The sequence below is a fragment of the Eucyclogobius newberryi genome, unplaced genomic scaffold (assembly GCF_026437365.1).
Source record: "Eucyclogobius newberryi isolate DKJ021-1_F unplaced genomic scaffold, fEucNew1.0.hap1 SCAF_14, whole genome shotgun sequence".
Lineage (NCBI taxonomy): Eukaryota > Metazoa > Chordata > Actinopteri > Gobiiformes > Gobiidae > Eucyclogobius > Eucyclogobius newberryi.
The window spans coordinates 17,022,263-17,033,807 of record NW_027315768.1 but is presented as its reverse complement, the minus strand read 5'-3'; the positions used below and the strand labels follow the sequence as shown (position 1 = coordinate 17,033,807).

Genomic DNA, 11,545 nt, shown 5'->3' with positions numbered 1-11,545 from the left:
TATTTATCTGTAATATTTTAGAAAAAAAACAGATTTATTTCCATTGTTTCCTGTTAGCTCTCGTTGCTACTTTGCGAAGGCAGCAGCGATGTGCCGTTTGAAATCATTACAATGAAATGCATTGTGGGGAATATAATATGGTGAAGTGCGGATCACCTTGCACACTTAAGCGGCTCCACGTGAACACTTGAACCTCAGTTGTAGGACAATACAAGATAACCCAAAGATGCATGAATCAATCAAAATACAACTTTGAGTGAACTAATAATGATGAAACCCCATTGCAGCCGGATCATTTGATATGTCTCCTTTAACACAAGGAAATAGGTCAACAGGAAATGTCAGCGTTAATCAAATGAGTTGATTGTGTGGTGTAATCTGGCACTTATTCAATGATCTTCAAATGATAAAACCTACTTGAAAAAATATATATACACCATAATCTAATATATTGGTATTTATTCCATTCAATTTTAATGTTGATTAAAAACACATATTTATTTAGAATATTTATGCTAATTATTAGAGCAGAAGCTTTTGATAGATTTTTTAATCCAATCTTATTTTGTCACATGCAATGTAACTCTACACTTAACATAACTTGAAATTGTTGCTTTTAATTTGCATAAAACAATTTGATGAAGACAATCACATTGTTCATTTAACTGAAGACAGTATTTTTTTAGAGTGTACTGAAATAACCTTCTGTTTTATAAAGAACGAGTTCAAACTTAATAATTGTCAGTTGTTCAGATTATAATCAATTAGAATAGTGAATTGTACCAACATAATTTGAATAGTCTGCCTGAACTTATTTGTCCTTGATATTTTTGGTATGTAGAGGTATAAGAGAAATGCAAACTCAATGGTACGTGAAAAATAAGCGAAAGGTATAAAGACAATTAAATTGAATCCGACTAAAAGTTATTTTATTTTATGATGTCAAATAGGCAAAACAAACTAAAATAATATGGTGTAGAAGTAGAAGTTGCAGTAGGTATTTGAGGTAGAAAAAAATTAATCAAACGATGTTACAGTGCAGGACCTGAAGTGTCTTGAGTTGTACTAGTACTTTTACTTACATAGCGTAATACACTTCAAGTACTGTATCCAACACAATGTTAGTGCAACAAATGTCAATCTTGTCTCACACCCTTGTGAACCTAAAACCTTGAATTGAACTTGACTTGAACATCCTGAACATACATCACAGTTAAAGCCAAAAATCATGCTAGTATTTAAAAAAGGATGAGGTGAAATATGCAGTAGTGCTTGTATCACTCTTGCTAATTGAATAATTCAGCAGGCTTCAGAGACATGTACAACCCTGCGCTGGGAGGACGTGCACGGCGCCTTGAGGATGTTGACCCAATACCCAGCGCCTCTTGTGGCTGTTCTGACAGATGGAGTGCGGCGGCAGCGGAGAGAAGCGGAGAGAGAAACACGTCAGTTTAACACACGCCGATCCAGGCCAGCTGCTGGAGAGAAGAGGGGCACCGAGGAGGAAACCCCCAGAGCCGGAGCCGAGCAGGAAGACAATGGGCCACAGTCTGCCGGGTCAGCATTCAACCCCGAAAACCCATACCATGTGAGTGCCAATGCATCCATAACACTGGTACTGAGGCTGGATAATGAATTAATGAGGCTTAAGATATCACTCAGAGCAGGCAACACAGTCCAGACGAGAGATGCATGTGCTGTGTATTTTTTGTTGCAGCTCTGGTCTACTTTACATACTGTGTTTTCTTATAATTATCACAGAAGGGTTAAGCTAAGTAACCTTTAACTTGTTCGCTGGTTGGAAAGACTCCTAATTAGGAAAAACTAAGAAAAACAACTACAAAAATAAAAAGAATAGTTGTGAATGATAGCAGGAACCCAACAAGGCCGGGTTGTGGCTGAGTGCACTTCAAATGTTGACTTGAAGCCTCCACCAAAGGATTCGTCATCAGCCGCTCCACCACCAGCAAAGGATTCTACACGGCCAGCGCAGGAGTCATTTCAGTTATTTACCATATGGTCCTCATCAAAGACAGGAGTATATGGACCAGTGGACCAGTTTACTCTGTCAAGGCAAATCAATAACATCAGCAGCTTTTTGCCATTAAGAAACATTGCCAAAATCAAAAGTATAGTGTCTAAATCAGATTTGGAGAGACTTATCCATGCGTTTGTCTCCAGTAGATTAGACTTCAGTAACGGCCTGCTCACTGGCCTCTCCAAACGAGCTGTAAAACTCTGAGGACTCTGAGGACCTCAGGGACCGGCCTCCTGCTAGTGCCAGAGTCAGGACTAAACATGGACCGGCCTCCTGCTGGTGCCAGAGTCAGGACTACACATGGACCGGCCTCCTGCTGGTGCCAGTGTCAGGGCTAAACATGAACCAGCCTCCTGCTGGTGCCAGAGTCAGGACTAAACATGGACTGGCCTCCTGCTGGTGCCAGAGTCAGGACTAAACATGGACCGGCCTCCTGCTGGTGCCAGAGTCAGGACTAAACATGGACCGGCCTCCTGCTGGTGCCAGAGTCAGGACTACACATGGACCGGCCTCCTGCTGGTGCCAGTGTCAGGGCTAAACATGAACCAGCCTCCTGCTGGTGCCAGAGTCAGGACTAAACATGGACTGGCCTCCTGCTGGTGCCAGAGTCAGGACTAAACATGGACCGGCCTCCTGCTGGTGCCAGAGTCAGGACTAAACATGGACAGGCCTCCTGCTGGTGCCAGAGTCAAGACTAAACATGGACCGGCCTCCTGCTGGTGCCAGAGTCAGGACTAAACATGGACCGGCCTCCTGCAGGTGCCCAGAGTCAGGACTAAACATGGACCGGCCTCCTGCTGGTGCCAGAGTCAGGACTACACATGGACCGGCCTCCTGCTGGTGCCAGAGTCAGGTCTAAACATGAACCAGCCTCCTGCTGGTGCCCAGAGTCAGGACTAAACATGGACCGGCCTCCTGCTGGTGCCAGAGTCAGGACTAAACATGGACCGGCCTCCTGCTGGTGCCAGAGTCAGGACTAAACATGGACCGGCCTCCTGCTGGTGCCAGTGTCAGGGCTAAACATGAACCAGCCTCCTGCTGGTGCCCAGAGTCAGGACTAAACATGGACCGGCCTCCTGCTGGTGCCAGAGTCAGGACTAAACATGGACTGGCCTCCTGCTAGTGCCAGAGTCAGGACTAAACATGGACCGGCCTCCTGCTGGTGCCAGAGTCAGGACTAAACATGGACAGGCCTCCTGCTGGTGCCAGAGTCAAGACTAAACATGGACCGGCCTCCTGCTGGTGCCAGAGTCAGGACTAAACATGGACTGGCCTCCTGCTAGTGCCAGAGTCAGGACTAAACATGGACCGGCCTCCTGCTGGTGCCAGAGTCAGGACTAAACATGGACAGGCCTCCTGCTGGTGCCAGAGTCAAGACTAAACATGGACCGGCCTCCTGCTGGTGCCAGAGTCAGGACTAAACATGGACCGGCCTCCTGCAGGTGCCAGAGTCAGGACTAAACATGGACCGGCCTCCTGCTGGTGCCAGAGTCAGGACTACACATGGACCGGCCTCCTGCTGGTGACAGAGTCAGGTCTAAACATGAACCAGCCTCCTGCTGGTGCCCAGAGTCAGGACTAAACATGGACCGGCCTCCTGCTGGTGCCAGAGTCAGGACTAAACATGGACCGGCCTCCTGCTGGTGCCAGAGTCAGGTCTAAACATGAACCAGCCTCCTGCTGGTGCCCAGAGTCAGGACTAAACATGGACCGGCCTCCTGCTGGTGCCAGAGTCAGGACTACACATGGACCGGCCTCCTGCTGGTGCCCAGAGTCAGGACTAAACATGGACCAGCCTCCTGCTGGTGCCAGAGTCAAGACAAAACATGGACCGCCCTCCTGCTGGTGCCAGAGTCAGGACTAAACATGGACTGGCCTCCTGCTGGTGCCAGAGTCAGGACTAAATATGGACCGGCCTCCTGCTGGTGCCCAGAGTCAGGACTAAACATGGACCGGCCTCCTGCTGGTGCCCAGAGTCAGGACTAAACATGGACCAGCCTCCTGCTGGTGCCAGAGTCAGGACAAAACATGGACCGCCCTCCTGCTGGTGCCAGAGTCAGGACTAAACATGGACTGGCCTCCTGCTGGTGCCAGAGTCAGGACTAAACATGGACCGGCCTCCTGCTGGTGCCCAGAGTCAGGACTAAACATGGACCGGCCTCCTGCTGGTGCCAGAGTCAGGACTAAACATGGACCGGCCTCCTGCTGGTGCCCAGAGTCAGGACTAAACATGGACCGGCCTCCTGCTGGTGCCAGAGTCAGGACTAAACATGGACCGGCCTCCTGCTGGTGCCCAGAGTCAGGACTAAACATGGACCGGCCTCCTGCTGCTGCCAGAGTCAGGACAAAACATGGACCGCCCTCCTGCTGGTGCCAGAGTCAGGACTAAACATGGACTGGCCTCCTGCTGGTGCCAGAGTCAGGACTAAACATGGACCGGCCTCCTGCTGGTGCCCAGAGTCAGGACTAAACATGGACCGGCCTCCTGCTGGTGCCCAGAGTCAGGACTAAACATGGACCAGCCTCCTGCTGGTGCCAGAGTCAGGACAAAACATGGACCGCCCTCCTGCTGGTGCCAGAGTCAGGACTAAACATGGACTGGCCTCCTGCTGGTGCCAGAGTCAGGACTAAACATGGACCGGCCTCCTGCTGGTGCCCAGAGTCAGGACTAAACATGGACCAGCCTCCTGCTAGTGCCAGAGTCAGGACTAAACATGGACCGGCCTCCTGCTGGTGCCCAGAGTCAGGACTAAACATGGACCGGCCTCCTGCTGGTGCCAGAGTCAGGACTAAACATGGACCGGCCTCCTGCTGGTGCCCAGAGTCAGGACTAAACATGGACCGGCCTCCTGCTGGTGCCAGAGTCAGGACTAAACATGGACCAGCCTCCTGCTGGTGCCAGAGTCAGGACTAAACATGGACCGGCCTCCTGCTGGTGCCAGAGTCAGGACTAAACATGGACTGGCCTCCTGCTGGTGCCAGAGTCAGGACAAAACATGGACCGGCCTCCTGCTGGTGCCAGAGTCAGGACAAAACATGGACCGGCCTCCTGCTGGTGCCCAGAGTCAGGACTAAACATGGACCGGCCTCCTGCTGGTGCCAGAGTCAGGTCTAAACATGAACCAGCCTCCTGCTGGTGCCCAGAGTCAGGACTAAACATGGACCGGCCTCCTGCTGGTTCCCAGAGTCAGGACTAAACATGGACCAGCCTCCTGCTGGTGCCAGAGTCAGGACTAAACATGGACCGGCCTCCTGCTGGTGCCAGAGTCAGGACTAAACATGGACCGGCCTCCTGCTGGTGCCAGAGTCAGGACTAAACATGGACTGGCCTCCTGCTGGTGCCAGAGTCAGGACAAAAATGGACCGCCCTCCTGCTGGTGCCAGAGTCAGGACAAAACATGGACCGGCCTCCTGCTGGTGCCAGAGTCAGGACTAAACATGGACCGGCCTCCTGCTGGTGCCAGAGTCAGGTCTAAACATGGACTGGCCTCCTGCTGGTGCCAGAGTCAGGACTAAACATGGACCGGCCTCCTGCTGGTGCCAGAGTCAGGACTAAACATGGACTGGCCTCCTGCTGGTGCCAGAGTCAGGACTACACATGGACCAGCCTCCTGCTGGTGCCAGAGTCAGGACTAAACATGAAGAATCTGTTTTTCAGTTTATGCAGTTAAAGTCTGGAACAGACTTTAACTTCCTGAAGATGTGAGACGGGTCTCGACTCTAGCAATGTTCAAATCTAAGCAAAAAACTGTTTTGTTTAGCTGTGCATATAACTGAAATCATTGTTTTACGATTTATTTATTTTTTTCTGTTGTGTGAAGCACTTTGAATTGCCTAGTATACGAATAGTGCTCTACAAATAAACTTGCCTTGCGTTTTTAGACAGCACAAAATTCCTGTTTATTATAAACCAGGCAACACTTTAAGACTACAACTGGTTCACCCTAAGGACAAGATGCTGACACAAAAACGTGTATTCTATTCCATGCAGTGAAGAAAGTTGTAAAGAGCAGTGCATCGGTGAGACTAAACAGCCACTGCGCAAGAGGCTTTATCAGCACAGAAGACAGAAGATCCAAATTCAGGACCACAGAGCGCCGTGCATCTTCATCTTAAAGCCACAAACTACTCTATTGAAGTCAGTGAGGTGAAGAGTCTAAGCAGTTTGAAGGGAGTTTAAGAATCTGTTCTTAAACAAACATGGAGGTTTAAGATTCAACCTTCCGCCCGTGTATAACAGTGTTTTAAAACCCTGGGGCGGAAGATGCCAATCAGGTATTCAGTGAGGAGGGTGTGAAAGTCTGGATACAATAATTTCAAGTGAAACCAAAAGACTCACTTTATCAGGAGGTCCCGCCCGGTGGGCAGGGCCCACACAGAGTAAGATATAAAACCTGAGTTGACCCTTGTCAACCACCACTATATCTGGTTGGTTCACCATTACCATTCTGTATGTCTGTATCTGGAAGTCCCAGAGGACCTTGGCTCGGTCATTCTCCACCACCTTTGGAGGTGTTTCTCACTTTGTCCTTGGGCTCTCCAGCAGAGGCGGAGCCAGACATTCTAATCATCTGGGGCTTAGCCCAAAAAGAAAGAGAGGGGCTTATTTTAAAAACAATCAGTGACAGTTCAGACATGAAAAAACATGATAACCCTTTTATCTATAGTCTCATGTTCTACCAATTGAGATGGCCAGTTCTATGTAAAATAAAGACCATTGTTAAACTGCTCATTCTGATAGGATTTAGTTTAATTTTTGTATGTTCTGAATGTTTCTTTTTTCCGGTCAATCTGCTCTTGTCAGGAGTCACAGAGTGGCAGGCAAGAACCCAAATGCACGAAACAGGAAACAGTTGAGGTATTTATTACCAGCAGAGATGAAAACAAGGTTATAACACGTGGCAGACAAATCCAGAATGGGGCTGGCCAAAGAGATGGTCCAAAGTTCAAAAGAAGGCAGGTCAAACCAGGAACAAGCAGGATAAGAATCAGGATAACTGGTGCTGGAAACTACGGTAACACACATGACAATCTGGCAGGGAACAGAGGGAAATGGACCTCATCTTATTTACTGAGGTGAGGCAGGCCAGATGAATGTGATGAGTAATTAGTGGAGAGCAGGAGAGCGTGGCAGAGTCTGCTCTCTGATTGGTTGGCGTGGCACTGAAGGGGATTGACCAATGAAAAAACAACTAAAGCCTGGCTGAAGTTGTGACAGCTCTGCCCTTTACTTTTTGCAAAACGTCAGTTAAATGATGTAGAAAAGGCCTTTTTGTCAGCTCCATGGTCAAATTGCATGGTGCTGTCTGCTGTAAACACCGTACACTTTCTATGCTCCTGCCCACTTTCTACATGCAGCCAATCATACACCAGTTCAACAAAAATAACCAATGAAACTGGTAAAGAGAACAAGCATCCAATCAGAGATGAGAACGGCGCAGAGGAGAGTGACCCTCCGTTTGCACAGATGACACGTTTCACTTTTAAAACATTTAAATATGAAAAGAACGACATGATTAAATTAAACACACTGTAGGATGCGATCCCTGGTCCCTTGCGTCTTAACCCAATGCTCTACCTGTTGGACTAACCACTTAGTTAGGTCATTAAGCGTTTTTAAGAGACAAAAAGATCGGATGGGGCTTTTGGAAAAAGATCCTGGGTCAAAGCCAGGCCCTGGCTCCGCAGATGGTCTCCAGCCCATACTCTGCGCAGATGTTTCTGTACACTATGCCAGCCACCTAGTTATGGCGCTCCATGTATGCTGTCCCTGACAGCATCTTGCACCCTGCAGTAATGTGCAGGATTGTCTCAGGGCCCTCTTTGCACAGCCTACACCTTGGGTCTAATCTGGTGTGGTAGGTCTGGGCCTCTATTGATCTGGTGTTCAGGTCCTGCTCTTTCTAACCATTGGTAGGATTTCGTGATATTTGACACTTCAGTTATGTTCCGATGGTACATCCCATAAGAGCTTGTCCTCCCATGATGGTCCCTCCAGCACCTCATCATCCTCTATTCCCCAGTGTCTGAGACATTTACTGAGCACGTCATCTGTAGGAGCCTTGTCCTTGATGTACTTAAGGATCTTGGACATTTTGTCCTGGATAGTGGCTCTGACACTCAGGACCCGAGCTTGAAGGGGGATAAATAGATACCGCCCGCGGAGGGTGAGGAAGACTACATATATATATATATATATATATATATATATATATATATATATATATATATATATATATATAATGTATATATATATAACTATATATACATATATATATATACATTTATGAATTCATTCAAGTGATTCATTTTGGCACACTGAACCCTCCATAAAAAATGTGATTCTACTGTAAATCTCAGTGGGACCAACACTTCCCAACTTAATGTTGCTTTATGATATAGGGTTATCGAGTCCTATAGAGGCTATAGAGGCACACTAAATCCACAATGAGAGTTATACACACAGCAGTAGATAGTTTTTAATAGCTACTTTGTCAGTACTTACTCTCTGTATAGCTTGAATAGTGACCTTTCAATACCCAGAGGATGTGAAAAACTAAAAAGTTTGAGGGAAACTTTGATATGTTAAAAGTTGGTCCACTTTTATATAATATTCAAAACAAACGTTATAATTTGCTCAAAAGTCAACATTGAGACGCACCTGAAGCAACTGTTGCTAGTAGCTGCGGCTTCTATGGTATTAACTGTTGTTATTATAGGTCACTGGAGAAGCCATTGTAACTTGAACTTGTAAACTAAAAAGTTTTGCTGCTTATAAATGTGCATATTGCCTAAGAGAATAGACTCACATTTCGTAGCAGATGAGAACGTTTTGGTGAGGTATTAGACTTGCAAATATGGAAAGATTTGTATAAAGACAGACTAAATGAGCAGCAGTTTTAAAAGAGTGAATATTAAGTCATGTTTTTGTATCTGAGAGGGTTGATATGGGCCAGTGTGGAAACAAAATGGTTATAGGTAACCTCATAAAGCGACCTCCCCTGTGCTGCATGGATGAGAGCATCTGCTACCTGCACTATCATTTCATCTTTCCTCTTGCCTTCTTTCTTTTCACAGTCATCATCTGGGCTAGGCCTGGGGCTCGCAGGGTACCACAAAATATGAGACACACTGCAATACCACAAAAATTGCAGTATTTTGATATTGAATCAAATCTAACAAATTATCACACAATAGATGTATTGTGTTGGATTTTTCACAAACAAAAGGTATTTCCATCTACCCGTAGAGTATAAGTTTCACCAGCCAAAAAATGCGTAAAAACATAATATAAGTTGCACTGGAGTATGAAATTCGGTTGCAAGTGTGAAAATAACAAATAATATCACATATATAAGTATATAAGTATAAATATAAGTATAAGTCGCACCCCGGCCAAAACCATGAAAAAAGGTGCAACCTATAGTCCGGAAAATACGGTATTCCAGGTTTGCAGGGCGCAGATTTGGAAAAGAGCATGGACTGACTTGTGTATCTAAATTGCTTATATGAAAGGTTAAATGGTGGTCTTTCAGTATCTGCACTGTCAATTGTCCTGGGTGTTCCCTGCCCCAGGCCCAGTGTGGCTGTGACTCATAAATCATGTGATAATGTAAACATATCAGAGAGCAGCAGGCTTCACACTTTGTCTCCCGCTACAATGCTTAGAGGGGTGAGGGAGTCTGTTTATTTATGTATTACGTGTGTGTGTCCAGCAGACTGAAAGTGGAGGGGCCAGAGAGGATGGCGCTATGACCTTTGACCCAATGCTGGACCACAGGGGGATCTGCTGCGCCGAATGCCAACGAGGCTACACTCACTGTCAGAGGATCTGCGAGCCTCTCTATGGACACTGGCCCTGGCCCTACCACCACAGGGGTTGCCAGGTAGCCTGTCGGGTGATCATGCCGTGCCGCTGGTGGGTGGCACGAATCCTGGGGCTAGTGTAATAGGCCCTGTCAATCACAAGTCATATTATTATTTTACATTTCTGTCAGTCTGTAGAATACAGATGTATTTAGGGCAACTCACGTTGTAGTGCACAATAAAATGATGGAAGATATTTTTATCACTTCACATCAATCACACTTGAAGAAAATCTAAATGCCCTTCCTTATACAACCCTACCCATTCATTCACATTTAGACTGCCAATACTATACATTTGCACAATATGGTTCTGTGTGGTTGAAATGCTTTGGATATTTATCAAGCTGAAAATTAACATATCATAAAACATTATCCTGGTCACAAACTATATAATCTTATTTGATTACTTTGTTAAGTTTTAATTCTACTCTAATGTGCACAATCATGTTGTTGCGAAGCAAGGATTGCAATCCAAAATCTAACCAATTCATTAGCGCCAGAATCTGAACTCTCACATGTAATGCATAATAATTTGTCTGATTGTATATATCTTACAACTATAGCACACCCTCTTTATGTATAGTTATTAAAGGACAAGCTTCCAAATTGGATAAAAAGCATTCTGACATTTATTCTTTTTGTATTGGTGACATTTTGTAAATCAGTGTACAATGTGCATTCTAAAATACATACAATGATACAGATTTGACTTCAGCAGATTTTGACTGCACATATTAAGTTCTGCTCATAGATTTAATTTTAAACAAGAACCAGGTCCTTTATTAAGTGCATACCAGTATATCGGGCTGAATTAATTAAAAGAGCTTTCAACTACCTTCTCCCAGACGTGTAGGACTCCTTGTGCATAGTCAGATTACAGTACATAAATGCCAAATACCTCTTTGCAGCAGCAGATTTATCACTGAGCTATATACAGTAATATTTGCTTCATGTAATACGGAGGATTAATGCACTGTACTGTGAAAAGTATAGAAAGGTTCCAGTACACTTGAGCTTGCACCTTTTCTGCCTGAACTAGCTTCAGTATAATCTAATTACAGTACATACGGTCTTTGATGTAGATGTTTTTGTGTCACATGTTATTTCCATGGTTCCACTGGGTGCTTTTCTGATCAAACTGAAATGACAGCGATGGTTGCCATAACTTCCATTCACAGCTCTGAATCAGTCTGAGGGCAATGCAATTTGTGCACACTGACATCTGCATTGATGTGAACTAATGTTAGATGAGTGTCATGGCAGTGATGGAAAACATCCCACTGAAAGTGACATTTTATTAAATAAATAAACATTTTCCTTTAAGGGAAAATCCAGTATGTTGGTAAAGGAAACTAAATCACCATAGAAATCCCAGCTTTTCCACTGTTCAAAGAGGTTTGTGAAGGAGTCATGAATGCAGCTAAATCAAAAGGAATCAGATTACTATCGCTAAAGACATGTGCCAACCTTCTAAATAATTAAAGGGAGGGTGTTGTGATCAAGACGATTTCACAGAGGGTGATTTGGGCTCATGAAATTACAACAGATGTGAAACGGCAGCGAATGTGCCGCGGAAGCATCATTGAACTAGAGCAGTGAGAGGGAAACACAACACAAAGAGATGCTTGTCTCCATGCTT

At 45.5% G+C, this 11,545-nt stretch overlaps 1 protein-coding gene across 2 annotated transcripts in view; it reads left to right on the top strand.

The window, feature by feature from the left end:
- Positions 1-10,177, top strand: part of cnmd (chondromodulin) — a 13,122-nt gene extending 2,945 nt beyond the window's left edge. Inside the window, exons 6-7 of one of the 2 annotated variants that reach the window (XM_072444033.1) lie at positions 1,404-1,588; positions 9,757-10,177. In XM_072444033.1, coding sequence (XP_072300134.1) covers positions 1,404-1,588; positions 9,757-9,987 — 416 coding nt within the window. In that variant the 3' untranslated portion in view covers positions 9,988-10,177. Of the gene's footprint in view, positions 1-1,403; positions 1,589-9,753 lie in introns of both variants that reach the window. The other variant, XM_072444031.1, reaches the window with a different exon arrangement.
- The last annotated feature ends 1,368 nt before the right edge of the window (positions 10,178-11,545 follow it).